This window comes from Saccostrea cucullata, unplaced genomic scaffold (assembly GCF_032062105.1).
Source record: "Saccostrea cucullata isolate Sc308-1 unplaced genomic scaffold, CSIRO_AGI_Scuc_v1 ctg9748, whole genome shotgun sequence".
NCBI classification, from domain to species: Eukaryota; Metazoa; Mollusca; class Bivalvia; order Ostreida; family Ostreidae; genus Saccostrea; species Saccostrea cuccullata.
Genome location: NW_026925235.1, coordinates 1 through 25,065, shown reverse-complemented (window position 1 = coordinate 25,065; position 25,065 = coordinate 1). Strand labels below are relative to the sequence as shown.

At 33.3% G+C, this 25,065-nt stretch overlaps 2 protein-coding genes and 1 long non-coding RNA gene across 5 annotated transcripts; all 3 read right to left on the bottom strand.

Annotated features, from left to right (window-relative positions):
- Positions 1 to 6: 6 nt before the first annotated feature.
- LOC134268396 (fibroblast growth factor receptor 4-like) lies at positions 7 to 22,298 on the bottom strand. 3 transcript variants are annotated; one of them, XM_062750641.1, is made up of 7 exons: positions 11,956 to 12,083; positions 5,740 to 6,017; positions 5,175 to 5,338; positions 2,635 to 2,758; positions 2,178 to 2,338; positions 1,040 to 1,319; positions 7 to 709 (listed from the first exon to the last, which is right to left on the bottom strand). In XM_062750641.1, exons 2-7 carry the CDS (start codon positions 5,822 to 5,824, stop codon positions 405 to 407), a joined length of 1,119 nt encoding a protein of 372 aa, XP_062606625.1. In that variant the 5' UTR covers positions 5,825 to 6,017; positions 11,956 to 12,083; the 3' UTR covers positions 7 to 404. The 3 variants fall into 3 exon arrangements, with proteins under 3 accessions (XP_062606625.1, XP_062606626.1, XP_062606624.1); XM_062750642.1 differs by having other exon boundaries at positions 5,740 to 5,997; XM_062750640.1 differs by lacking the exons at positions 5,740 to 6,017; positions 11,956 to 12,083 and adding an exon at positions 22,035 to 22,298.
- On the bottom strand, positions 13,733 to 20,336 carry LOC134268398 (uncharacterized). Its single transcript, XR_009992362.1, has 3 exons — positions 20,137 to 20,336; positions 19,955 to 20,007; positions 13,733 to 13,925 (listed from the first exon to the last, which is right to left on the bottom strand). It is a non-coding gene; the product is annotated as an uncharacterized LOC134268398 (long non-coding RNA).
- Positions 22,299 to 23,433: 1,135 nt separating the features above from the next.
- On the bottom strand, positions 23,434 to 24,638 carry LOC134268397 (uncharacterized). The gene is made up of 2 exons (XM_062750644.1): positions 24,392 to 24,638; positions 23,434 to 23,712 (listed from the first exon to the last, which is right to left on the bottom strand). The coding sequence occupies exons 1-2, from the start codon at positions 24,552 to 24,554 to the stop codon at positions 23,564 to 23,566; spliced, it is 312 nt and encodes a 103-aa protein (XP_062606628.1). The 5' UTR covers positions 24,555 to 24,638; the 3' UTR covers positions 23,434 to 23,563.
- Between the last annotated feature and the right edge of the window lie 427 nt (positions 24,639 to 25,065).

The following is a 25,065-nucleotide window of genomic DNA, read 5'->3' as shown; positions in this document are numbered from 1 at the left end:
CAGAACTGCTTCAAGACAAGAAATTAACAATATCAACCCATTATTGTACACTGACCAGAATGTACATATAACATGCACCAAGTAAATTATACAATAAAAGACAAAAAAATGAACAATGATCTTTTCAAAAACACATATAAATACTTAATCTGACAATCAAAATGATGCGTTACATATAAGTAAATTATACGATACATGTTGGTTGAAAAAATGGTTTCGTTGTGTAGTGTTCATACTGTAAACATCTTTTTACAAGTTTCTTTTCAATATTCACAAAATCTTCCAGATTTAATGCTGCCCTCCATTTGAGTGTCTCTCCACTGTTAAACTGAGTCAAAACCATTGCTTGCTATCTTGTAGCAAATGATGGGCATTATAAATGTGCAAAAACAAATTATTTTGCTTCACAAAGAGCTCACTCTCTCTTCACACGGGGGTGTCTTTGTATCCATTGATACGATACGATCCTTGGTACGATTATAACAATGCGCCACCAGGATTACCACCAGTCCCACCAGAAGAGTCCCTCCAGCCACAATACCCACGATAGTATACATCGTCCTTGCACTCAATCCTTCCTCCTCCTCAGCGTGCTGCTGCGTCCCCGCGGGGAAATCCTGATAGGTGTCCCTATTGATGGGCAGTCTGTCGTTGTCAGGGTTACCAGAATTTGAGTAAATATCGTCATCCATAACATTTCGACTTCCTCCTTGTAGAAAAGATTTAACATGTCTATTCAGACACTGGCCTCAGAACACATTAGAAATTGAATTAAAAATGAAAGTTTTTATTAAATAAATTATATGAAATGCACTGAGCAAGAATTTAAAAAACTGTCATATATTACAAACATTTTTTGTATAGACAATTCTGTGCCTCTGCTGGGGATTTGAACCTGGGCTCTGGCTTGCCAGTCCAGTGTTCTACCAATTGAGCTAAAGGATCAACCCGCCAACCCAAGCTTAGTAGGATGTCATGTATCTTACACGACTACAAGAATATATTGCGATTAACGGCATCAAAGTGAACAATACATTACCCTCCAGATCCTCATCATCAGTGGTGTCTGGTTGGTTAGGGAATGTTTTCACAGTTGTAGTTGGTAGCGGTGCATTGGTTGTGCTGGTAGTGATTTTTCTTTCGGTGGTGGTGGTGCTGGTTTGAGTGGTGCTGGTTGTTGTCGTCGTAGTCTGTCTCACTGTTAACCACACATCAACTGACTTTATTCCGATATAATTGCCTACCATACATGTGTATTTTCCTGCATCTTCTGGTCTAGCGTTCTCTATAAGTATTTCTGGTCCATTACTTGGAAGAAACTGAAACCAACACATAAGCAATCATTTCAAAATTTAACTAAACTTTCAGTAAAGGACATTATTACAACATGTTCATTCGTTGGTTGTTTTACATCCCTTCAAACTTTCTTTTATTAATTTAGGGATGCCACAAATTACTGAACGAAGGTTGCAAATTTAGTCTTGTATTCAGCACTTGCAGCCATTGAGGAATGAGAGATTTTGTTTTGTGCTAGCACCTGTTGTAATGTAATAATACAACAGCAACTTAAGGACAAAAGGAATTAAGATGAAAAGGACTTGTAGAGAACTGTAATTAAAGAGGATAGAGGGCACATTCTTTGGATAGAGTATAAAACAGATCAGACAAAATCGAGAACAAGGACTTAAAACAGAGTTTTAATTTGACCTTGACCCCTGACTTACACCAGCTTTGTTGACGTAAGAGGTTAAGGTAAATGTGTTCCAGGCAACTATTTTACACAAAGATCTGCTAGGATTTTGACTTCTGACTTTTAAACTTAGTTCAAGTATCATGCACTTCCTGTAGATATGAGCACACAATGGGTGAAATATTATTACCATATACGGTGGAGAGAAAAGAAAATATTTTTCAGACATCGGGGTTTTTGACCGAGATATATTTACACCTTGATCTTTACTCAGGAGCACTCTACTTAAGTATAAGTCAGATATGGGAACAGAAATATACGCTTTGCAATTATTTTGAAAAATAAAAAATACTAACAATAAAATTTGGAATGGGGCTACCTCACGCGTGCACGGGCCTGAGAACCATTTCTTCAATTTCATTTCGTCTAATCATCATCATTTTAATTTTACTGCATTGTGAGGTTGGAAAATGTGGTATATACTTACAACCCAATTTGAACCACCTGAGTCTCCACCATCAGTGTTCCGCTTTATCCACTGAGTGGTGGCATATGGGTCATTTAAGGCTCGGCATCGGAACACCACCCTCTCTCCCTCCATTACCGTGGCATTCCGTGGCTCTTCTAACTCTAGTGGCCATGAGGTTCCTAATTGTAAAAAACAAATGTAGTACTGTAGAGCTGTATAGATTTCTAAATTTCAAAGTGTGAGGTTCAAGGAAATGTGTTGAATTGAAATATGGAGATAAAGAATAGTAATGAAGGTTACATTGTGACAGTTTGGATCATCAGGAGCAGAGCAAACAGTGATTTTTAAAAACATCAGAGATGGATGAAATTCTCAGTCTTTTTGATATTCTTTTGATACGATACGTTATGGAAAATACTAATTTCAAGTGCCTTAATATATCAAACTAAAACATTGTCAAATATTTATTACTTACGTATAACATCTACAATGAATGTAAATTCTAGGCTGCCTAGAGAATTTTGGACCACACATTTGTATTTCCCACTGTCTGATGTCTGTACGTCATAAAGGGTCAAGGCAAAGTGCCTGGCCTTTGTCTGAAATTATATCATGTAAATTGAAAAATTTAATTATGTGTACAGTATTAAGGATCACTGTATAAACATAAAATTACCCGACCTAAAATGAAAACCAAAAAACAGTTTTTAAAACTTAATAAGCTACCTACTGCTTACCATTTGATGTAATAATGCAAGTTTTTCAAAAAAAAAAAACAGCAAATTGAAGATTTAATATTTAAATCAAATTCGAAACCGAAGATCTCCTGGTCATTGAACGAGAGGCCCACGGGCCACAATGCTCACCCAAGTAACTTTAGCCCAACTGTTCTGCACCGATTTTCTCTCATGTCATACTAACAGTGGCCCTCTCCTACCTCTGGAGGTCACGTTTTGAATAATTTAGAATCTTCACTACTTTATGGTGCTTCCACATGAGCTTCTCTAACTAAGTGGTTCTTGGGAAGATTTTAAAAATATTTTTCATATATATTTCAATGTCAATTTGATTTCCCCTCCGTGGCCCAACACTACCCCTGGGAGCCATAATTTGAACAATTTAGAATTTACACTACCCTAAAAAGCTTTCACAAATAAGTTTCAAATTCTCTGGCCCCACGATTCTGGAAACAACTGTTTTTAATTACTCACCCTATATTTGTCTTTCCTTTAAAAGACCCCCTCTTAACAATTTAAACACACCAAAGGATGCTTTTTGCACAGTGGGATTCGAACACGCGACGTTAGGATCATCGCCTCACTTCATTTAAAGCGAATCTTTCAAAAACAAGTCAATTTACAGAAATACAGCAGTAATTTTTCTTAACCACTGCACCACGCATAAAGATTGCGACTATATCTTTTAGGGTATTATATGAAGAATTTATTCATATAAAAAGTTCAATGTAATCTTTAAAGCAGATCAATTTAAAATCATTTTTCTGCAATCCATTTGAAGAAGTTTAAAGCTACTTTAAATAATTAATGACAAATGCATCAAAAAATTCTTTAAGTTAATACAAATAAAGTGCATGGAAAATGTAATATCTATTACGATAACAATTCGAAGGATTTTCGACCAGACATAATAATTTATCTCTGGTGTTATCGTAATAGATCTTTCATCCTTTATGCACTCCCAGCTCTCCTGTATTGGTAAACAGTCAGTGTAATATTAAAATTAGGGATGTCAACGAATATTCGAATATTCATTCGATGAGTTGATATTCGAATGTAAATTTGTGATTCGAATATTCGTTTTTAAGTATACAAGCATTTAAAAAAGAGAAAAACCTGGCAAGTTTTAGAAATTGAATAAGGTTTGTACAAAATAAAAAAAAAACACTCCTCTTTGATTACCTTTCTTAAAGGTGTGAAGAGTGTATCTATGAGAGTAATTTATTTATTTGTTCAATTACTTAGTGGTATAGTTTCCAGTACTAACAATCAGCTTGTATTGTTGTAGGGACCCAGTTTTACAGTAAACACACTTCTTGTTTATGTAAATGTCATTAAAAATCATTATCAGGAAATTATAATTAGCAAAAAGTAATTGCTTTTAATATATCACTGTTAGATAATTGTTCTGATTGGTATAAATTTGTAGGAGTTATCAGTGTAGACTTTAGTTAGACGATCAATTAATCTGAAACATATTTAAGAATCTTTAGAATTTTCAAAAATCAATCATTACATTTTGGATGATATTAAATAAATTTTAAAAAACATAAATAATTATAGTGCATTTTCCTACTCTATACACATGGTTTTATTTTAAAATAATGGCCTAAAATCTATACTGCTTGACAGGAGAGTGAAAATATATATTTAATAATGCAAAATGCTGTTTTGGTATGGTTTTAATATAAAAATCTTAAATTAATGTCACAAGATGATAGCGAATATTCGAATACTAATGTTTGAGCTGATAAATTTAAGAATAGTACTTTTTTCCGCGTGGTATTAAAAATTTACGCTATGTGACGTCATTTTCGGTTATTACATAAATTACTTGACGTCGCGTATAAATTTGTCCAATGATATAAAACTGCGTTTTTTACTTTTGAATATAAAAATGTTATAATTAGCAAAAAGTAATTGCTTTTAATATAGTTAATAATTGTTCTGATTGGTATAAATTTGTATATCAGTGTAGACTTTAGTTAGACGATCAATTAATCTGAAACATATTTAAGAATCTTTAGAATTTTCAAAAATCAATCATTACATTTTGGATGATATTAAATAAATTAAAAAAAACATAAATAATTGTAGTGCATTTTCCTACTCTATACACATGGTTTTATTTTAAAATAATGGCCTAAAATCTATACTGCTTGACAGGAGAGTGAAAATATATATTTAATAATACAAAATGCATTGGTTTTATCGAATAATCGAATATATTCGAATACCAATTATTGACAATTTTGACATCCCTAATTAAAATGAATACCTTTGGTCTCTGACTGGCATCAAACAAGTTCTCTTCTTTGTACCAGGTTATTTTTGGCTTTGGGTTCCCGTATGCTGGACAGCTAATTTTGATATCACTCCCTGATGACATAGCGATGATGTTGTCTCCATTAAATGGCCGTGACTTGGGTTTCCATCTTGGGGCTGTAAAGAAAAGGTTAACATGGTAAATATCACTTACAAATTCCTCCAAGTCAAAAAATCTTTTGCTAGAATACTTCTTGTTTTAATCAGATGTCTGATGCCTGAATATGATAATTGTAAATCACTGCATCTTTGCTAGCCACAGGTTTTCGGTCCACTCCACTTTGGGATCGGATCGAGTGGATCAAAAACCCTTGGCTAAAACGAAAATAAAATCACAGCAACATACTCCTTATTATTTCATAAATTGTTTTCATGCATTCGTAACATACACAGAATATGATATTTGAATTTTCATGCATAGACTTTAGGTCATATGGTTTTCACAGTAAGTGAAGACGAAACAAGGTTGCTTTCTTAAATTATAAACAAAAAATCATCAGATCATTTCGTACACTTACGTTTGTTTTTCTTTTGACCATCAACTAACGATCCAAGACAAACACTGCCCACCAGTAAAAAGGTCAAAAGTTCCCAAGGTGACATGATGATAAATGTAAGAGATCAAGGTCACACAAGCATAAAATAAATTCGTTGTTCACATTCAGAATGCTGGAATATGTTTTACATCCCCGTTTGTTGTTGTTTTTTCACTCCTTATTGGGAATTTTAAAAAAAACATAGAAGTCGTGTGCAGTCACATCCTTTTCCCTACAGTCCTTGTGTAATGAAAAAAATACTGAAATTGAAAGCAAGTCCTCTGCATCAAATAACAATCACTATATTACTAGAAATTAGTACATATGACTTCTTTAGATGTTTTATTCTTTTAGATTGAAAGGAAATTGGACAAAGAAAAACTTTCAATTCAGAGGAAAACACATTAGGATGATAATTAAGAAATTGGGGAAAATAAATTATTCTGATTCTTATCAAAACAGGTACTATATTCTTTTTAAAGAAATCTATTTTTTGTTCAGCACAATCTTTCAAAAAGATAATGTCTAATGCCTTCAGAGATTTTTTCATAAAATCTCCATTAGATATAGATAATCAATGGAAGTAAACCCTTATCAATGCTCAATGATAAAAACTTTTAATGCAACTACTACACTGGCATCTCTTTTCTCCAAGACATGGTTTTTTTTAAATCAATGTACATATTGTATATGTCTTTTTCAAATAATGTGTCAGAACTCAGCGTTTTTATGATTCATTATTTTCATTTTTAACAATGCTCTGGCAATTATTGATAATGGGATGCCAAAAAAATTTAATCAGAATGTTTTTGGGCAAAGGAATATCTAATGAATATTAACTGATAAAACTAACATAAATCACATGTTACAAGGCTGTTTTCCCTTATTTCAAGTTCTACCATGACAGCATGTGCTTTGTTGTAATAATAAGTTTGACAAGTCATTATCTGTTCATCAGAGTATGTACCAATACCCAGACTCACACTACAAAGATGGCAGTGCAATTTGACTAGTTTTTGATATGAGTTTTAGTTAGACATTAATTATGCTATACAAGAAACTGTCGATGATTTTAAAAATATTTACAGTATTCATAAATCTATAATTAACTAACATTAAACCATTCTGAAAAGGAAAAGTGTCAGCGTCTTCTTTTTCATATCTGGCCCATCGTCTGGCATAATCTTCCACAGAATCCATAATATCTATGAAATTCTGAAGCCAGTTAAAGGATTGGGGTATATTTAGGGCCTTTTTAAATAAGTGATCTAAGGTCCTGATTATTAACTATATTTACTTCACTTGTAATAAATGTCCAGCAGGACTATAATTATAGAGTAAAGAAGAACATGAACAAGATGGAGGATTATGTTTCAGATACTCAATATCCAGGTCATGTAAAGTTTTCTTGTAATTCAAAAGTTTCGAAGCAATTGTCGATGTATACTTGTAGGAAATACAAGGTGTAGTCTTTAACTTGAAATATGGTGAATACAAGACTGGACCCTCTTGTGATTAAGAATATTACTTATATTAACCGCGTCAGTTCCTTTATTGGCATATTGAAGTTTAAGGGAAAGACGGATCGTGTTATCTGCATTTTCTACAGTGAAATGAGGGGGTTTAAAAAGTCCATTTTCTGATGTCAAGGAATAAAAATTAAAAGTCCCAAAGGGACAGAGTAAAGTTTGGTGCAAATATGATGTAGACCTAACTGTTGATTTACAAATGTACATAAGGTAGTAATGATTCAAAGGGACATCGTGTATTAAAGGTTTATTGTAAGACCGATGCCCATGTATTTAATTGTATTAAATTGAATTTCAATATCATAAAGGTGTGTATATTGGCACTATTTAGTTAATTTTCAACATATTTCAGCAGGATAAATGTTCAACGACAATAGACTATTTGTGAGCAGAAAGCATTGTTCTTCGCTTACATAGGGAAAATAAATGAAAAAATGAATTCATTTACTTACTCTTGCTCTAAAATAATGCTAAGAATATTTAAATTTATTACATTTTGTGTAAATAGCTGTAAATAACATTTTTTATTTAATTCTACGGCATATCACTCTTAATGCATTAAACTATCATATAAATAGAACGACTTAGTGTGCAGTGTTTAGAGCTTAAGGTTATGCCAATGGTCAAAATGTTCAGAAATTTAGTAAGTAAAACTATTACAGTTTATAAATATATCATTGATTAACAGATAGAAAGTATCATTTGAAAACAGACATTCAAAGAATATATTTTTTGAGAAAAAATAAATCAAAAATTTTGTATATTTTTAAACAAATGCATCTGTTTAATGATGTACTTTTAGTGAAAACCATCATTGTAGGAAAAATGTATGTTTATCAAAGAAGGGCAAGTTGGACGACTGTATGGTCTCTGAAAGGCTGTAAATGAGAGTATGATATGTATAAAGACAAGACCTATATAAATTCGGTCATTTGCAATGTTCTTTAGGTTTCATGTCTTAACATTACATTACATCATGGGTGAGAAGGACGAAGCGCCGATTATGATTCGAGCACTTGAACAATTTGGGTGTCTTTAAACATATTTTATTGTTTGTATATTCAAGCTGCAACAACGTATACAATATACGTATTTAGCTTCCGAGAAAACAATACTGTAAATTCCTAAATGAAAGCGAGTAATTAATTATCGCGTAATTTTGCGAGAAACACCACTTGCGAAATAAAATGTTTAATTGTGCTAAATTCCATGATAAATCCCTTGATCAACCCTGACCACTCGCGAATTGTTGAACTCGCGTTTTGATGTTAAAGAACTATTTGGCCTTTATAAGAACTCGCAAAAATATGGAATCTACAGTATGAGAACATTTACTGGATAGAAGTTAACCCCCTTCCCCGCAAATAACGCATAAACTCTTACCTGTTTCTAACGAAAAATCACGCATATACATGAAGCGTTTCCCTGCAATCACGCATTTTTCACGCACTTTAAAAAAGTACATCTAATATTCAATTGGATGGAATTTTCTTTTATTACATACTTGCTAAAATCTCATAAAATAATAAAAGTTATTTTAATATTACGTCATAATATTATTAACGCTAAACTTTAGAGAAACTTTTACCGCGCTATAAAGTGCTTGCGGGGAAATGATAACTTCATTTATTGTATAGCTAATAAATAGTCTCTAATAAAAAAAATACAAAAAATCTAGAGAATTTCAGCGTTCAATACTGAGTATATTGGCGTTGTATTGAACCTTGAGTTTGTATTACGTATATGAGTATGCCCAAAACATTCCGAATACGAGCGTTCGATATCGAACGCCCCGTTGTGAACAAAAAATGTCGTCTAGTCAAATTCTTCGAGTCAAATTAAAGAAAGGAACTGGCATCTAGGTAAGACGTGTTTATTTTTTTACACAGAAATGAAATTATCTATTTAAAATTTAGTACGTTTTAGACCCACTAAAACCTAAATAAGCAAATTATAACGTTCGGAATGAATCGATATTGAACACTTACAGGACAGGTGTTAATTTGAATACCAGTACTAAAAAAATCATTGATTTGATTTTTCTAGTGACGTAATTATCATAAATTATGAGGAAATGTTTTAGCTATATAATAAAGGAGTTAATGAACTTATATTAGTGAATATTAGCACTTGTTGGCTGTACAACTGCACTCGCAAGGTCGTGCATTTATATAGCTTAACTTGTGCCAATCTTCACCAATATAAGTTCAATAACCCTATAATATTCTATGACGTGAACATTAAGTGTATGTTGCATACCAGTTCAGCAAGTTGTAAAGAGTTAAAGTAATATGAGCTTCATTGTTGTTGATAAAATGTGTTAATTATTATGAAAAATCTGTATGTAACTTAAATCTTCATGATCAATTAGACTAAAATAAAAAAGAAGAAAGACTTCTATACAATCCAATATATGTAGTTTTATATATAAGAAATCGTTATTGTACAGGACGACAATAATGTACTTTTGATTCAAGAGAAGCTTATAAATAGTTCTTTCGTCGCAAATACGAACAACAGAAGTTATTAACTTTATTTTTGTCTTTCATTGACATAGTTATGTACATATCTGCAACAACAAAAATCCGACATCAAAGAAATACGCACGCTAACTCTCGATTTCCTCCTACATTTTGCACCCATTTCATTCAAAATAAATGACAATGACAATAAATAAAATCTTTGTTTAATACAAAGAACAGTTCAGTGGTAATTGATGAATCGGCTTAATACCAGCGCTTAATAGTAAATTATCCATAATTCCAGTTCTTGAAAAAGGGGGTAGACTAATTTTCCATTGAAATCAGGATTTCAAGCGTCACTATATTTTTAAATAGTCTTGGATATGAATAAATGTTTCTTATATCTTTTCTTTTGTCCATATTAAGTGTAAAAAGGCAGTTTTGTTTGACGGAGGAAAAGATGTTTTAAAAATGTTTTCCGTATTCCGTTGATTTCTATAGTGAAAAACGTAAATTGACTTGGAGTAAGGCGGGAGAACATTACTATCATTGGCAGTTTTTTGAAGCTCAAGACATAATGATTTAAATTCACGTTGTTGTCATGCGGTTTCTGTGGAAATAAAATCATCTGATATTCCTTTCCCATTTATAATGGAGTATAAAAGTACAAAAAAATTCAAGTGATAGAATTAGATTGACTGCACTTAAAGGCATATGGAAATTGCGACAAAATAAACATTAAATACAAACATTTGTCTTTTAATTGCAAGAATTGTCAAAATCCCATCTACAACTTTACGTAATTATATTTGATACTTCAGGAATCACCGTCTAGTTAGGAGACTAAGCCAGTGCATCAACGATAGTGGGAAACATGAGATAATTTGCATAACAGGCGAAGCAAATTATTCCATGGGTGTGGAGCAGTGGTTAGAGCGTCTGCTCTAGAGTCTCAAAGTAAGGAGTCAATCCTTACGTGTCGGGTTCGAATCTCACTGTGGGACGTGGAGACCAAACCTTCGGATGAGACGGTATAAACAGAGGTCCCGTGTCGCAGTAGGTGCTGGCATGAAAAAGATCCCTCCCTGCTCAATGGCCCTGGGTGCCGAACATAGGACAGAATTTGCAGCTCTCCACCGGCAAATGGTGGCATCTCCATATGAGTGAAAAATTCTCGAGAGAGACGTTAAACAACAAACAATCAATCACTCAATCAATTTTGCGCAACTGATTCTTCACCCGATGAAAGCAGAAGGCATATGATGATTTGACCTGTCGATAATGGATACTTTCTCCACCATGGCACTTGATATAACCATTGGTCCATTGTATGCTTTGCTGTCAGTTAGTAATGATTGATTGGATATTAGAGCTTGAATATAGTTTTGCAGTTATTTCCCATTATCACCTGCATATGGGGATTATAACACTAAAGTTTGCAATTTATTGACAAATAAGTTAATGAAACAAGACTATAAGGAACCTCGTTTAAAGTCATCATTTCTCTAGTTCTATGGTCGATACAATGACCTTGTCCGCAAAAACGGTCTATCATTAAGTCAAATTTTACATACTATGTATTTGATCATTATTAAAACACCGAACAGCCGACGGATATTTGCGATATTCCCCGATCATGACAAGGAGGATACGGCGAGATACAACCTTGCACTCTTACATATTTAACTTTTATTCTTAATACTTAGGAAAAGTGGCAATATCTGCATGCAATCTGCAATATTGACTAATTGATTATTGCTTTATCAAGTCGGTGATATTTCAGCCATAATTGGCCCAATGTCATATAAAAGCGTATTAGTATACACTTGTTTCAGGAATGTTTATTTTGGTGAGAAAATACAATAAGGAATCACACAGAAACTCCAGTTTTTGTGGTTGTTTTTTCAAGTATTGACTTTTAACACATTTTCAGCAATCATCTCAAAAGTGTACCTTGGGGATTTTACATGTTAAAATACATCCGTTAGAAAGTGATAGCCTTCAGTTTCCTCAATTTTGACTCGCTTAATTTACATCGAAAATAACAAATTGCAAAACCAGCGAAGACAAACCTTTTTGGAGGTTACTACTGCGATATAAAATGAAGTTGTGGTGTAATCTAAAAAAAATTCCGAATTATTATGCACATAACTTCTACAAATTAGTCAAAACATTTAAATATAATTTTTCAGTATCTCGATACTTACAATGGTAATTCTCAAAGACTCGGTCATCTGTGAAAGGTGCAAGACAAATGTTGCAATTGAAGACCAAAATCAGAATATGAACTGTAGACAGCGTGGTAAAGATCGTTGATAAAAAGAAACGAAAGGTTAAAGAAGTCTTAAACCACGTGATGCTGAAAAATAGAATGCTTGAGATTTTAACTGTTCTACTTTTATTACTCACTGCAATCATCTTCTAAAAGTGTGCAATTTTTATAGATACAACCTCCGTCTTCCTGAACTACTTATGGAGATGGAAAACCCGTTATTTGATAAAAGCTCATCATGAATGGGAAGCCGTGTAAAGAGGCAGTGAGTGATGAACACTTACCACAAAGCAAATATCTTTACACTTATGCGGTTAAAAACATAATAATGAATTTTAAAAAAACATTTCCAATGTCTCTGAGAGTTGCCCAAACCATAGATGCTGTATGGCTTAGAAGGATATTAGACCTATTGATGAGATACAATGGATATTCAATATAATATATGGATATATGAAATTTTTTGAACGGTTGGGGCAGGATATTTTTTGCATATTTTTACGAGTTAGAACCATGAGTAAAATATATAAATTATAATTCCTATCTCGCAAGAATCTTATGACAGGCCAGATATTAATATTTTATTTCAACTACCAGTGCTTTGGTATCTTCTATATCCTCTCACATTGTGACAGAATAAACTTTTTATTCAATCTCAATGTCTTATTGTTTAAAATTTAATAAATTGGACCGTAATGGCATTTGTTTTCAAATTACAATGTTGGTGGAACAGCCATATCTATTAAATATTGCAAATATGAAAGCAAGCATAACTGAAGAATAAAACATGATCTGACTCTGTTCTCGGGAATAAAAAGGTCGTAGAATCCTTAAACCAAAACCTTTAACCTTTGTGTTTCGACCTCGGGCAAGCAATTTAGTGCTCGAGTCCTACAAAACGCATCTTGCCCTCGAATCAAGTCAATTAATATACTACATCGCGTGTGGTGATTTTTAAGGAATCAATATAATGTAACTGATCTTTCCATAACATCATAGATATTACTTTTTTGAATTACACAAAATGCAATAGATCCCTTCATTTAAAACTGAAAATTGTCGTGTTATTGACATTAGATAAACCATTGTAACAGTTGTTGTAGCGTTGTTGTGATAGTACGGATCGTGTGTTGTACATTAGTTAACAATGTTTACTATGGTTATAATTCTTTATGCTCTTGGAATATTAAAAATTTGTTCCGCGAGCATTGATGTCGAACGAGAGTTAAGTGAAATGCGTAACACCATTAAAATGCAAGAAAGGGAAATTTCTAACCTGAAAAGGGACACCAGGCTCTTACGCGCAGACATGACTAAATGCATGGTGAAGTCTTGTAAAGTTCAAAGGGTTAATGCTGATTTTATTAATCAGAAAAAAATAGATACAAGGAATGGAGAGAAAAGTCTCCAAAAAAGTAAGTGTTCATTTTGAAATGTAGCATACATTTCTGAAATATCACACAGTTGAAGGATAGTTGTCATTTTGGGTTTGATTTGTTCCATATATATTCACCTATAATATACCGGGTACATATTTTAAAAAAGATATAATATATATTATATAATGACACATAAAACAATGATAACATTTTAACCAAAAAAAGTTTAACAAATATTGGTGGGTAATTAACTTAAGCTTTAATTTGCATATATTATTTTATCTTTTTTTAGAAGAACTGGAAAACTTGTCGATCTCTGATGAGACAGTAATTAGAAATACCAGATCTTCCAGTAATATCATTGCCTTCTATGCCTACCTTTCTCATCCGATACCAAATCCAAGCATCCACCACACCTTAGTGTTTGATATAGTGAAAACAAATTTGGGTGGAGGATATAACAAATATAGCGGCGTGTTTACAGCTCCGACCTCAGGAGTATATGTATTCATTTGGACCATCTACACTGGAGACAAAGGGAGAACTTTTTACAGAGTTAACGTCAACAGTGAAGAAGTAAATTTTACCATGGGTGAGACGGACGAAGCCGCAGACTATGATTCGGACACTGGAACAATTGTGGTTTCTCTCAACATGTTTGATAGTGTGTATATTCGAGCTGCATCAACGTGTACTACAAGAGTATTTAGCAACAGAGAAAACAACCCCAGAACAACATTTACTGGTTGGAAATTAAATTGATGTTGTTGTCACGAGGTTTCTGTGGAAATAAAATTCTCATATATTCCTTTATTAAGGTCTTCCGTTTCCAACCCTAACCCTAACCCTAACCCTAACCTTCTACTGATTCTGAAGATTAAGATTATTCTTATTATTCTTTTTTTTTTTTCTTCCTAGACGCCAACTTTGAGGCCTCATAACTCACTCATTTCTCAATGGATTTTGTTCAAAGTTTCAGACATTATAGACGGTAATAAACTCTATGAGAATGCTGTCGTTAATTTCAAAAAGTCACTTCCGGTTTTGAGTTATTTCCCTTTAAACGAAAAATTATAGGCTTTCATTTCCAGACAAAGGCTCAGAGACCACTAGAGCTGGAGCAGAAATTTTACTGGTTTTAGACAACAGAAGGATTGAAGTTGTGCACATCGGTTTTTGTTTTTCGATTTCTCTATTCAAAATGGCGCTATACAGGGGTCAAAAAATATAGCGCCTAAAAGAGCGAAAATTTACACATGTTTTCCTTTTTATCTTGAAAACTAAAAATATTTTGTTAAGACATGTTGAACAAAAGTTGTGTATAATTGCAAGAGTTTTCATATAATTCTATTCAAAAGGGACTGGCCCCTATGATTAGGGATTTATGGAGCTTGAAAGTTTTTGCTTTATAACTCAAAAACGGTAAATATTTCGATCTGGATTATAGGAACAAAATTGTTCTTTGACACCTTTTTAATCTGATGAAAATGTTTTGTGTTCGATTATACCGGGGGTATTGCGTAATACGTAGTTGAAAGCAGGCCAGGTAAACGGGTAGCGTTTTTCATTCGGAATGGAAATCAGACCTCTTCATGTGTATAATTTACACAAACTTCCTATCAGTAATAAATCCTGTGGTATTATTAATGTTAATTTTCTTCTAAACAGGGCTTTATACGTGCTTTACGGTTCACTATTAAATTATTTATAACGATTAGTCTTTCTTTTTTATTTATTATTAATTAGTTTTACAGTGAACACGTCTTCATAAACGGAATATATCAAATCTATCTTTCTACATTGATTATTATAACAATTATAAGTTATTTTAACTTTATGCATCGAATAATTCACCATCATTAGACAGTTGTATACATTTGGCGATCTCCAAGATCGCCTAGATGTTTGTAACAGTTATGTAATCCAACGCGCAAATCCCACGCTGTCTATCGAGGTCACTAGTATACCAGCCACCTGCCGTGAACAATGCAAGTGTCTGTGATCGTGTTTAAAATCCATTGTGTACAAAGACCTATCAATTTATAGAAAATCATGTTTTTAATTTATCGAATCAATAATAATACTTCACCGATCTCTCATTTAATCGTAATTCGAAACACTGGTGCATAAATCATTTTGAATTGTGATCGCTTTCTTTGGCCTGTTCACGCAAAATTAAGGTCTTCCGTTTCCAACGGAAGACCTTCTACTGATTCTGTTGGTAAAGATTATTATTCTTTTTTTTCTTCTGCTTCCTAGACCGCAACTTTGAGGCCTCATATCTCGCTCATTTCTCAACGGATTTCGCTCAAATTTTCAGACGTTATAGACGTTAATAAACTCTATCAGAATGATGTCTAAAATTTCAAAAAGCCACTTCCGGTTTTGAGTTATTTCCCTTTAAAGGGAAATTTATAGGCTTTCGTTTCCAGACAAAGGCTCAGAGACGGCTAAAGCTGGAGCAGAAATTCTACTGATTTTAGATAATAGAAGGATTGAAGTTGTGCACATCACGGTTTTTGTTTTTCGATTTCTGTATTCAAAATGGCGCTATATAGGGGTCAAAAATTAGAACGCTTAAAAGAACAAAAAACTACTCATATTTTTCTTTTTATCTTCTAAACTAAAAATATTTTGTTAAAATATATAGAACATAATTTGTGCAGAATTAGAAGATCATAGATCAAATGATATGTCGAAAAAAGGGCTGACCCCTAAATTAAGGGACCTAGAGGGGCCAAAAGTTTTTTCCAGATATCTCAAAAAGTATTGAGAATTTGTTATGCATCAAAGATGCAGTGTTGTTCAAAATATCAAGCTTTATGTAATGGTGTCGTCAAAATACGTCCGGCGACGTCATTTCCGGTCGAACCGGAAGTAGTCAGAAAATGCATATTTTTGCCGTTTTTGACAGGTTTTTGGGTAACATGTCTCACTAGAAGCTTAAATATTAATTTTCCGTCCGTCGTTGTCACTTCCGGTCAAACCGGAAGTACCAAAGAATGGCTTAATTTTGCTATACTTAACATAGATTTTGAGGATTAACCCATTTTTGGACTTCATTACTCTTCTTTTTTTTAAATAAAAGTTACTTCCGGTCAAACAGGACGGAAGACCTACTCGTTGCTTTGCAACGAGCTTGGCTCTAGTTATTTCTCTATTCCGTGTTAATGTATTTTATTTAAATTGTAATTGCAAATAATTATAATTAGTGATGGAAGTCTTGTGATACGTAATGTACTATTATGTACGTTTTATTTTTACCATCACTCTTTTGTTTCTCCATTATTTTTATTAATATTAATAAACATTGAACGTAAAAAAAATACTTTAAAATATACTATTATTCACGTATTTGTAATAAACAGTTTACATCCAGCTTTGTCACTTTGTGTCTAAAATTTTGTAGCCCAGTCCTCATTTACAAGCATGTGTCCGCAGATAGCAGCGGGTATGTCGATTTGAAAATCCGTTGTGTACTCCGATAGTTACAAATGGAAAATTTGGTTTGAAATCATGTCGACTCCTTTCATATCATTCAATTTAACTCTATTTCAGCTTGTTTTAATCAATCGTAATCGCTTGTGCATTTATTCATTTCAAGTTTTATGCCTTTTGATAGCCGGGAAAAAAAACACGAGCTAGGTTTTCACCATTTTTTCCTGTATTTATCGAAGTGGTAATTGTTTTATGAATCTTAAACTACATGTACGCATGCATGATAATTGTAAGTGGAGTTAACGTTTCTAATTCACAGGGGGAAATCCAAATGAAATTAAGCACTTTTGAGTTTGCAGTTATTTGCTACTAAACTTAAAATGATATTGTACAGAATGGTATACTATTTCGTCCAATAAACAGAATATTTTACATGCCTTTACATGTACAATGTCAGTACGAATTTAATTGATGCAAAGCATCAAATTGGCTGCAAAGCAAAAAAATTCTTTCACATGCAAGGGAAGCACGTCAAGATATTCTAAGCTGAAATAGTTTTTCAATTTTATTTCAGGCTGTTTTCAAAGCAAAATAAAAAATAATTTTACCGCATTTGCTCATAAATAGATTTATCGATGTTAAAAAAAACATGTTCATTGATGTATAAGAAGAATTTATTGTCATCAAAATGAAAGTGTAGGTCTGTCCGAGCCTCGATACCCTGGATCTTGATTACGTGATAATGCTCATAGTTTCTGCAGAGCAGGCTATGCTGCAAACCGCAGTGCAAAATTAAAAAAAAATATCTTCATGATCTTTGTGTCATTTGTAGATGAAGAGTAAGTTCAAAACAATTTTTACTAGAAGTTGGAAAACTCCTCATTTTTTTTATTCACCTTGCACTTTAACCATATCATCATTATCCGGAAAATCAAGAGATTTCTTTTCAAATCTTACACACTCTCAGGCTAGGGAGTATCTGATGTAAACTCTTTTTAATGACCATAAATTATCGATGATCATGAGATATTAATGGCAATGAAATTGAAATATATTTCAACATTCAATATTAAGTTTAAGCAAGTTTTTAAAATATTTTACGCATGATTTTTACCTGTTATAATTTACGAATTATTTTATTGAAGTAAGAAAAAAAAAGTCTCATTTCCCCATGTGCACTCTCTAACACAATCACAAAAAGATTGGCCGCTACCGCAGCCGATAATAATTACATGTTTTATATGTATGAACTTTCACATAGAAGAGCGACCAAACATATACATCCAGAGCTTTCAGAATACGGTTTTACAAAATTAGAAAATTCGTTATTGTCTATTTATCATAAAATATAAATTGAATTCTTTCCTTAATTATTGAATTCCTATGTATTTAACTAGGTACTTAAATTATCGATTCGCTCTGATATTTGGTTGACTGTATAATGATTACAATGTATATAAACGTCCATCTGGTCGGTCATTGTTGCTTGACGACGTCTTGTTTTCTCCTCTCACATTGGTAGCGCGTTTGAACAGCGTTATGAACACAAGCTTGTAAACAAAATAAACGGCAATTCACAAAAAAAGGAAAACCAGAAGAAAAAAAGTGTCTCTATAGATGAAAAACACAACTCATTAATTTGTTTTTGAACGACCCCATACGTTTCTTTCTTTCTCCCATGCATTTCGACTATACAGAAAAAAAGATCACTAGAACCTTTGGTTATATTAAAAGAAAGGTGTTGGACCTTCAAACGGCACTATATCCGAACAGCTATTATACAGCCTATCAAATATATCACGGCGTCAATAAAAGAATTATTTAGATATTTCAAAAAATACTAATTTCATTCTAAGAAAAGCCACGCAGCTGTATGCAGACATTCCAAAATAATGTTTCATGGACCGACAGGTTGTTAAATTCCTCTCATCACTATAAGTACCCCATCCCTTAAAATGAATACAATGTCTTCCTTCTAAGCAGAGAATGTCAGTCGGTTGATTTGTTTTTGTACATGCATGTATACATGTAGTTGAGGGGTTGAATTCCGAGACTGAAAGTTACGACCTATTTTTACGTAAACCAATAATCATACATGACATGTTATGCCCTGCCATGAATATGGCCAAGGCATTTGGTGTTTGTCGGACGTCTTCCATCCTTCCTACTTTCTGTCCTTCCATCTCTCCTTCTGTCACACTTTGCCTTTATCTCAGTTCAAAGCTCAGTTTCAAACAAACTATCCAAGATATTTTTATCAATCTTTATATACTGAAAGAAATTAATTAGAGTTATGCAATTGCATTAACATTTTTTTTAAACTTGACTTTATATACATGTACATGTATATACCTCACTTTTCTTAAATTAGTGTTTAGCTCAGTTTTAAACATACCATTTAAAATGGTGTTATCAAACTTCACATGTTGATGCATATTGATGAGAGCTATTTAATGGCATCACGATTTTTGAACTTGGCCTTTCTTTCGACCTTGACCTAACTCTTTTTATCTCAATTTTAGCTCTAACGAGAGTTAGGTATTGCTTACCACAAGGTCATTTGGAAAGATCAAGGTCACACATACAAGTATTCCTTTACAGTCTTTTTCCTAGCGAAACATTGTAAGTTCCTTCTCTTACAAGGTTTTTTACTTGTATATCTCTAGTATGTGGCTTTTGACCTCGACTCAAGGTTACGTCTTCTAGTTCGTAGCTCCAACGGAAGACCTATTCGTTGCTTTGCAACGAGCTCGGCTCTAGTTTATTTATCTTTTTTTTTGTTGTTGTTGTTGTTTCCAATTGAATGCTCCAATTAAACGAACCAGAGCTATGTAAAATATGAAAGATATCTATAAAAGCCAGTAATTTGAAAATAAACCAGTATTTAAAACAATATATTATATAAAAACTTTGCTACATCAAAAGCGAGAATAAACCTGGACTTACTAGCTAGCGAGCAAAAGTCAACAAATGAGTATTAGGACCACAGTAATTTCTTCTTATTATTTTATTTTTTACAATTTAACATTCTATTTTAACAGATTAGTAATAGTCATGCTTTCAGTGAGACCCTGAAGGAATCGCGCCTTTATTATATTTATAGTTTGATCTTTTTACCTTCTCCACTTCCTCTTATACTCCTCTAAAATGATCACAGAGTTTGGCCATACCTGAAAAAAAAATCTAGTACTGTAATTGAAGACATAAATTTAATTTACCATTTTTATGAATATATTTATTTTAAATAATTTTCGCAGAATTAAAAGCAAATTCTATTCAAATAATGCAGAGTACATTACCCACTGTTTCTTCATCTTTTTTGCGTGATTCACAGGAATGACTCTCGAGTTTTTTTGTATGCTGGACTCTGTTGGCTTTGCAATGTAATATTATTTTCGATATGCTTGTTTCGGTCCTGTAGGTTTCGATACAGAACTGATTTTTGGCATTGTCATCCAGACAACAAACTTCAATTTAAGACTCTATTGTTACTGTTTACTTCCTTCTTGGTCAATTAAAAGATCAATAGAAAATGTCAAACAAAAATGCATCGTATAAAATGGAAAATGAACAGAATGTACCAATTATAATAATATATGTAAGATTTAATATTCGGTATAGTTGGTAGCTCATTACACATATTACACCAGAGAATTTTTCCTCACACTTATGTAACGATCTATTGTATAAAAAAGTGAATAAAAACATCCATTTTAAAATACAAGGATAAAAAATCAGAATTAAATAATAAAGAGAATTGGGTAAAACACTTACATCACTACGATACCCGGTATGCATGTTATAGCAGCCCCAATGCTATTGTCCATCTTTTCCCTACTATGTATTGGCATTAAAGTCATTCAAACGAGACAAAGGGTGACAATCCTTTCTTCTCCCAATGTTACAAATCTCCAAGAATTACTCATCACGTAAAGGGACATTAAAGGGACGTAAAGGGGCATTAAATATGAGATCCGATGACCTTAGCCAAATTATCATTCGCAGCGCCCCAACAAACCATGGACGTTTTATTTAATTGTTCACTCATATGGAGACCCCATCACTTGCCGGGGGAAAGCTGCAAAATTTTATGCTTCTACTCGTCACTCAGGTCAGGTTTGAACCCGCGACGTTAAGGATCAGCTCAGGGCAGCTGCTTACTCCGCGACTTTAGAGGCAGACGCTGTAACCACTGCGCCACAGTAGCGACAACCTAAGACGTAAACGTACTCGTAGGTAGTGATTACCGGGTAATTTAAGCGAGCGTCGCTATAGGCCAAAGTTACAGGTCTTTTGAATAAGACTTTTAAAAAGTGATGCCCCTGTCAAGTTATAGGCGTTGGCACGATGAAGGATACTCATTGTTCAAGCTCTGAATGTCAAGTATGTGTAAAGTTTCAAATTCTGATTTGAAACCCATTACTGGTATATGGTACCGTTCTATATTGGTGAAAAATTCACAAAAAGGCACGTAAAAATACAATTAATGAATCAGTCCATTAATCACAAAACTTTGTCGGATCTGCCGTGCATATCTAATACCATACCTCTGTATTTTTATATTTCCATGTCTTTTTGTAGATAATACATGTAATCTTTCTTTGATCACTATTACTCTGGAATAATCCATGATGTACGCATTGCAAAAAATTAGTTTCTACGTGGTTAATGCAGATGTTCGATAGTCGGTACATTAGTTAGCCCTTCGCAAAGAGGAATAAAAAGTACTGTATTCATGGTTATTTTCGCCCTTTCACACTTGTAAAGAATTTTTCCCGTTTAAAATTCGCCAAATAACAGTTTTGTGTAACAAATGATATAGTCCTTTTAAATTCCCTTCGTTTGAAATTCTTCCCCCTATGAGAGGGGCGAAAGTGGTAAAAATAAAATGGAGTGAAAATTTCACCAGTAAATAAAGGTGGACCAAACCCGAAGTTTAGGTTTAAATACGATATACACGACTATAACCTTGGATATACGGTTATCATTGATAAAACATAACATTTTGGCTGTATTTATATTTAATTAAATCTTAAACAAACTGTCTAATACAAAACTAAATTAAATTTTAAGCGAAGTCCACCTGGACGAAAAAATTCCATTTTCAAACATTTCACATTACTTACCTTTCATTATATTTTGATCATCCTCTACCTGGACGAAAAAATTCCATTTTCAAACATTTCACATTACTTACCTTTCATTATATTTTGATCATCCTCTAATGCAGCAAGACAAACGTTACTCATCAGTGAATATATCAGCAAACGTTGAAAAAGTGACATGATGTAGAATATAAAGCTCACAATATTCATGAATAACATTTTTTTCTGAATACAGATGTTTTGTTCTGATCCTGAGTTGGCTATTAAAAATTAAGACAAATTAAGAGTGCTTCCTTCTGTCTCCCTGATTTCTTGTTGTAATTTGAAATCAGGAAAACTTGAAAAAATCATAGATAAAATGTTAATTTAGACAAAAAGGAAGTTTTGTCAAAGAAAACCTTTTAAAAAACTTGACCTCATGTCAAGGAACACTTTATTTCCAAAGTCCCGGGATTTCCTTGCTATTTTTAAATTATATTTTCCGACCAAGTTACGAGGACGTCACAGAGCGGTTTTATATGTGGTGGCGTCTCCATTTGAGTTCAATATTCTCGAGAAGGACGTTAAACAACATACAATCAAACAAACAATCAATCAATCAACAGATGTACAAAGACAAAGTGTTTTTTATTTAGATAAAAGTGAAGACAGGGCGTGATTATTCCCCTCTTGTAAGAACTGTTCAGAAAATGAAATGAGTAATACCAACAGAAAGAATGTTCTGTGTTAACTGACATGCGAAACGAATCAAATACCAGATATTGATGTTTGTATTTCAATAATATAGTATCTAACGTACTTATCTTAATATGTATGATTGTTTATACGGATATAAATTTAAACAGTAAACAAACTTAAATCTTCACTACATTATGATGCTTCCACATGAGTTTCATCTTTCCTGGCCTACTGGTTCTTAAGAAGATTTTTCCAATGTATTCCAATGTAAAACTTCGATTGGCCATTGTGGCCTCACCCTTGCCCTGGGGGTCATGATTTGAACAAACTTGAATCTACTCTACATGAGGATGCATCCACATAAGTGTCATCTTTCCTGGCCCACTAGTTTTTGAGAAGATTTCAAAAAGATGCCATTAATTTATCACTCATAATTACCCCCCTTTAGAAGAGGGTGTGGCCCTTCATTTGGACAAACCTGAATGACCTTCACCCAAGAATATGTTTGGTTGAAATTGGCCCAATGGATCTTGAGAAGAAGATGAAAATGTGAAAAGTTTACGTCAACGACAAGGACAACGACAACGACGGACAAGTTTTGATCAGAAAAGCTCACGTGAGCCTTCGGCTCAGATGAGTTAAAAAGAGGTGTTTTTTGTACGGGACTTAACGTTGCCTCTACTACAGAAAAAATACATAATACACTTTTGTTCATGTATTTTTTTTCTGCAACAGCGGCAACAGTATTTCTATGATTCATAAACTAACATACATATATAACATAATCAATCTAGTTAATTTGTGCAATAATAATGTACATAATTAGTAAGTTTTGTACGTCAATGATATAATAAAACTATAGTTTCGTGGTTTGTATATAATGAAAACACAAAAATTAAGGATTTAAATATGATCATAGAAGGATATGAAGATACAGTTTGGATTAGGATGTAAGTGAGTTTTGCAAAAGTTTCAATTTCCGTTTTTGTATTCTAAGTAATTCTTCTAAAATGTCCACCGTCTTTTTCTGCAGTTGTACATTTTCAGCCTTAGTGTTGAGGAGACTTTGTCTGTTGCTGATCGGATCCTTTTCTGCAAGGAGAGAAATAGTTCCTTTTTTTCAAATACCTAAACGTTTTACGATATAACTGTAGAGTAAAATTTACAAATATAAATTGAAAAATATGTGTATACATGAATATATGTGCAGTTCTTAGAAGTAATGTACACAGCAATTAATACAAAAATAAAAGAAATTGTTCATTCCTAAAATAACATTAAAAATTAAAAGCGAGGAGTATATAAGAAACCTAATGTTAAAGCATATTAATATCATTATAGACTGACACACAAGACGATAGAAACATCAGTGAATAGTAAATAACCATCAACATCTTTTACCGGTCACGGTAGCCTAGTAGTAGAGCGTTCGCTTCGTGATCAGGAGGCCCGGGTTCGATTCTCGTTCGCGGCACCGCGTCATACCTAAGACGTAAACAAAGGTAGTGACTGTTCCTTCGCCAAACGCTCGGCACTAGAAGTGAAAGTCACGGGTCTTTCGGATATGACCTTAAAAACGTAGGTTTTTAAGGTTTTTTAGCGCTGGCACGATAAAGAACCCTCACTGCTCAATGGCCCTGAGTGCCGAGTATAGGTCTAAATTAGAACCCCTTCACCGGCATCCGGTGATGTCTCCATATGAGTGAAAAATTCTCGAGAGGAACGTTAAACAACATACAACCAATCAATCAATCAAAATCTTTTAGGATACCTGTTGAAAATGAGAATGATCTCTCGGGAACTTTGGTAGTTGGACGTTCTGATGTGGTGGCGGTTGGTGGTTTTTGGGCGGTGGTGGTGTTTTCATTTGTTGATGACGATATAGTGGTGGCAGCTCTTACTGTTAGCCAGACGTCAACTGACTTTAGCCCCATAATATTCCCCACCACACACGTGTATATTCCGGCGTCTCCAGGGGTGGCATTCTCGATGACAATTTCTGGCCCCGTGCCAAGAATATTCTAAAGTAAAAAAAAAATTCTGTGGAATCACTAATTTCCATGGGGGTTATTTTCGCTGTTTTTTGTAAGACAAGAGGAGACCCATGAAATTATGGCCACCACGAAAATTAAAATTATTTACTATCAAACATTCCCTAACCTCGAAATCAAGTCCCCATAAACTAATCTTTTTTCTCAAACCTCAAAAATTTGACCCCAATGAAAATGTGTGATTTTACAGTAAACAATTAGCCATAACAAGCAAATTAAGAGAACAATCACACCCCCCCCCCACTCCAGGGGTCTTAAAGATTAAGATGCAATTCAAAAATTAATTTTTTGTTACTGTCAATGTTTTTATTATGCTTGGAAAGAAAGGAAAATTATACCTTTCTTTAAGGTTCACCCAGCATCATATTTATTTAAAAATATATACTGCATTATT

What these genes read in the sequence shown, in the direction of transcription:
- LOC134268396 (XM_062750640.1), bottom strand. Translation starts at nt 22,161, where the DNA reads ATGTTATTCATGAATATTGTGAGCTTTATATTCTACATCATGTCACTT. An exon ending in TGATCAAAATATAATGAAAG is followed by an intron (nt 5,339 to 22,034) that starts GTAAGTAATGTG and finishes TTTTCTTTACAG; the next exon opens with CCCCAAGATGGAAACCCAAG. An exon ending in ATGCCAGTCAGAGACCAAAG is followed by an intron (nt 2,759 to 5,174) that starts GTATTCATTTTA and finishes ATATAATTTCAG; the next exon opens with ACAAAGGCCAGGCACTTTGC.
- LOC134268397 (XM_062750644.1), bottom strand. Translation starts at nt 24,554, where the DNA reads ATGGGGCTAAAGTCAGTTGACGTCTGGCTAACAGTAAGAGCTGCCACC. An exon ending in ATCATTCTCATTTTCAACAG is followed by an intron (nt 23,713 to 24,391) that starts GTATCCTAAAAG and finishes CTCTCCTTGCAG; the next exon opens with AAAAGGATCCGATCAGCAAC.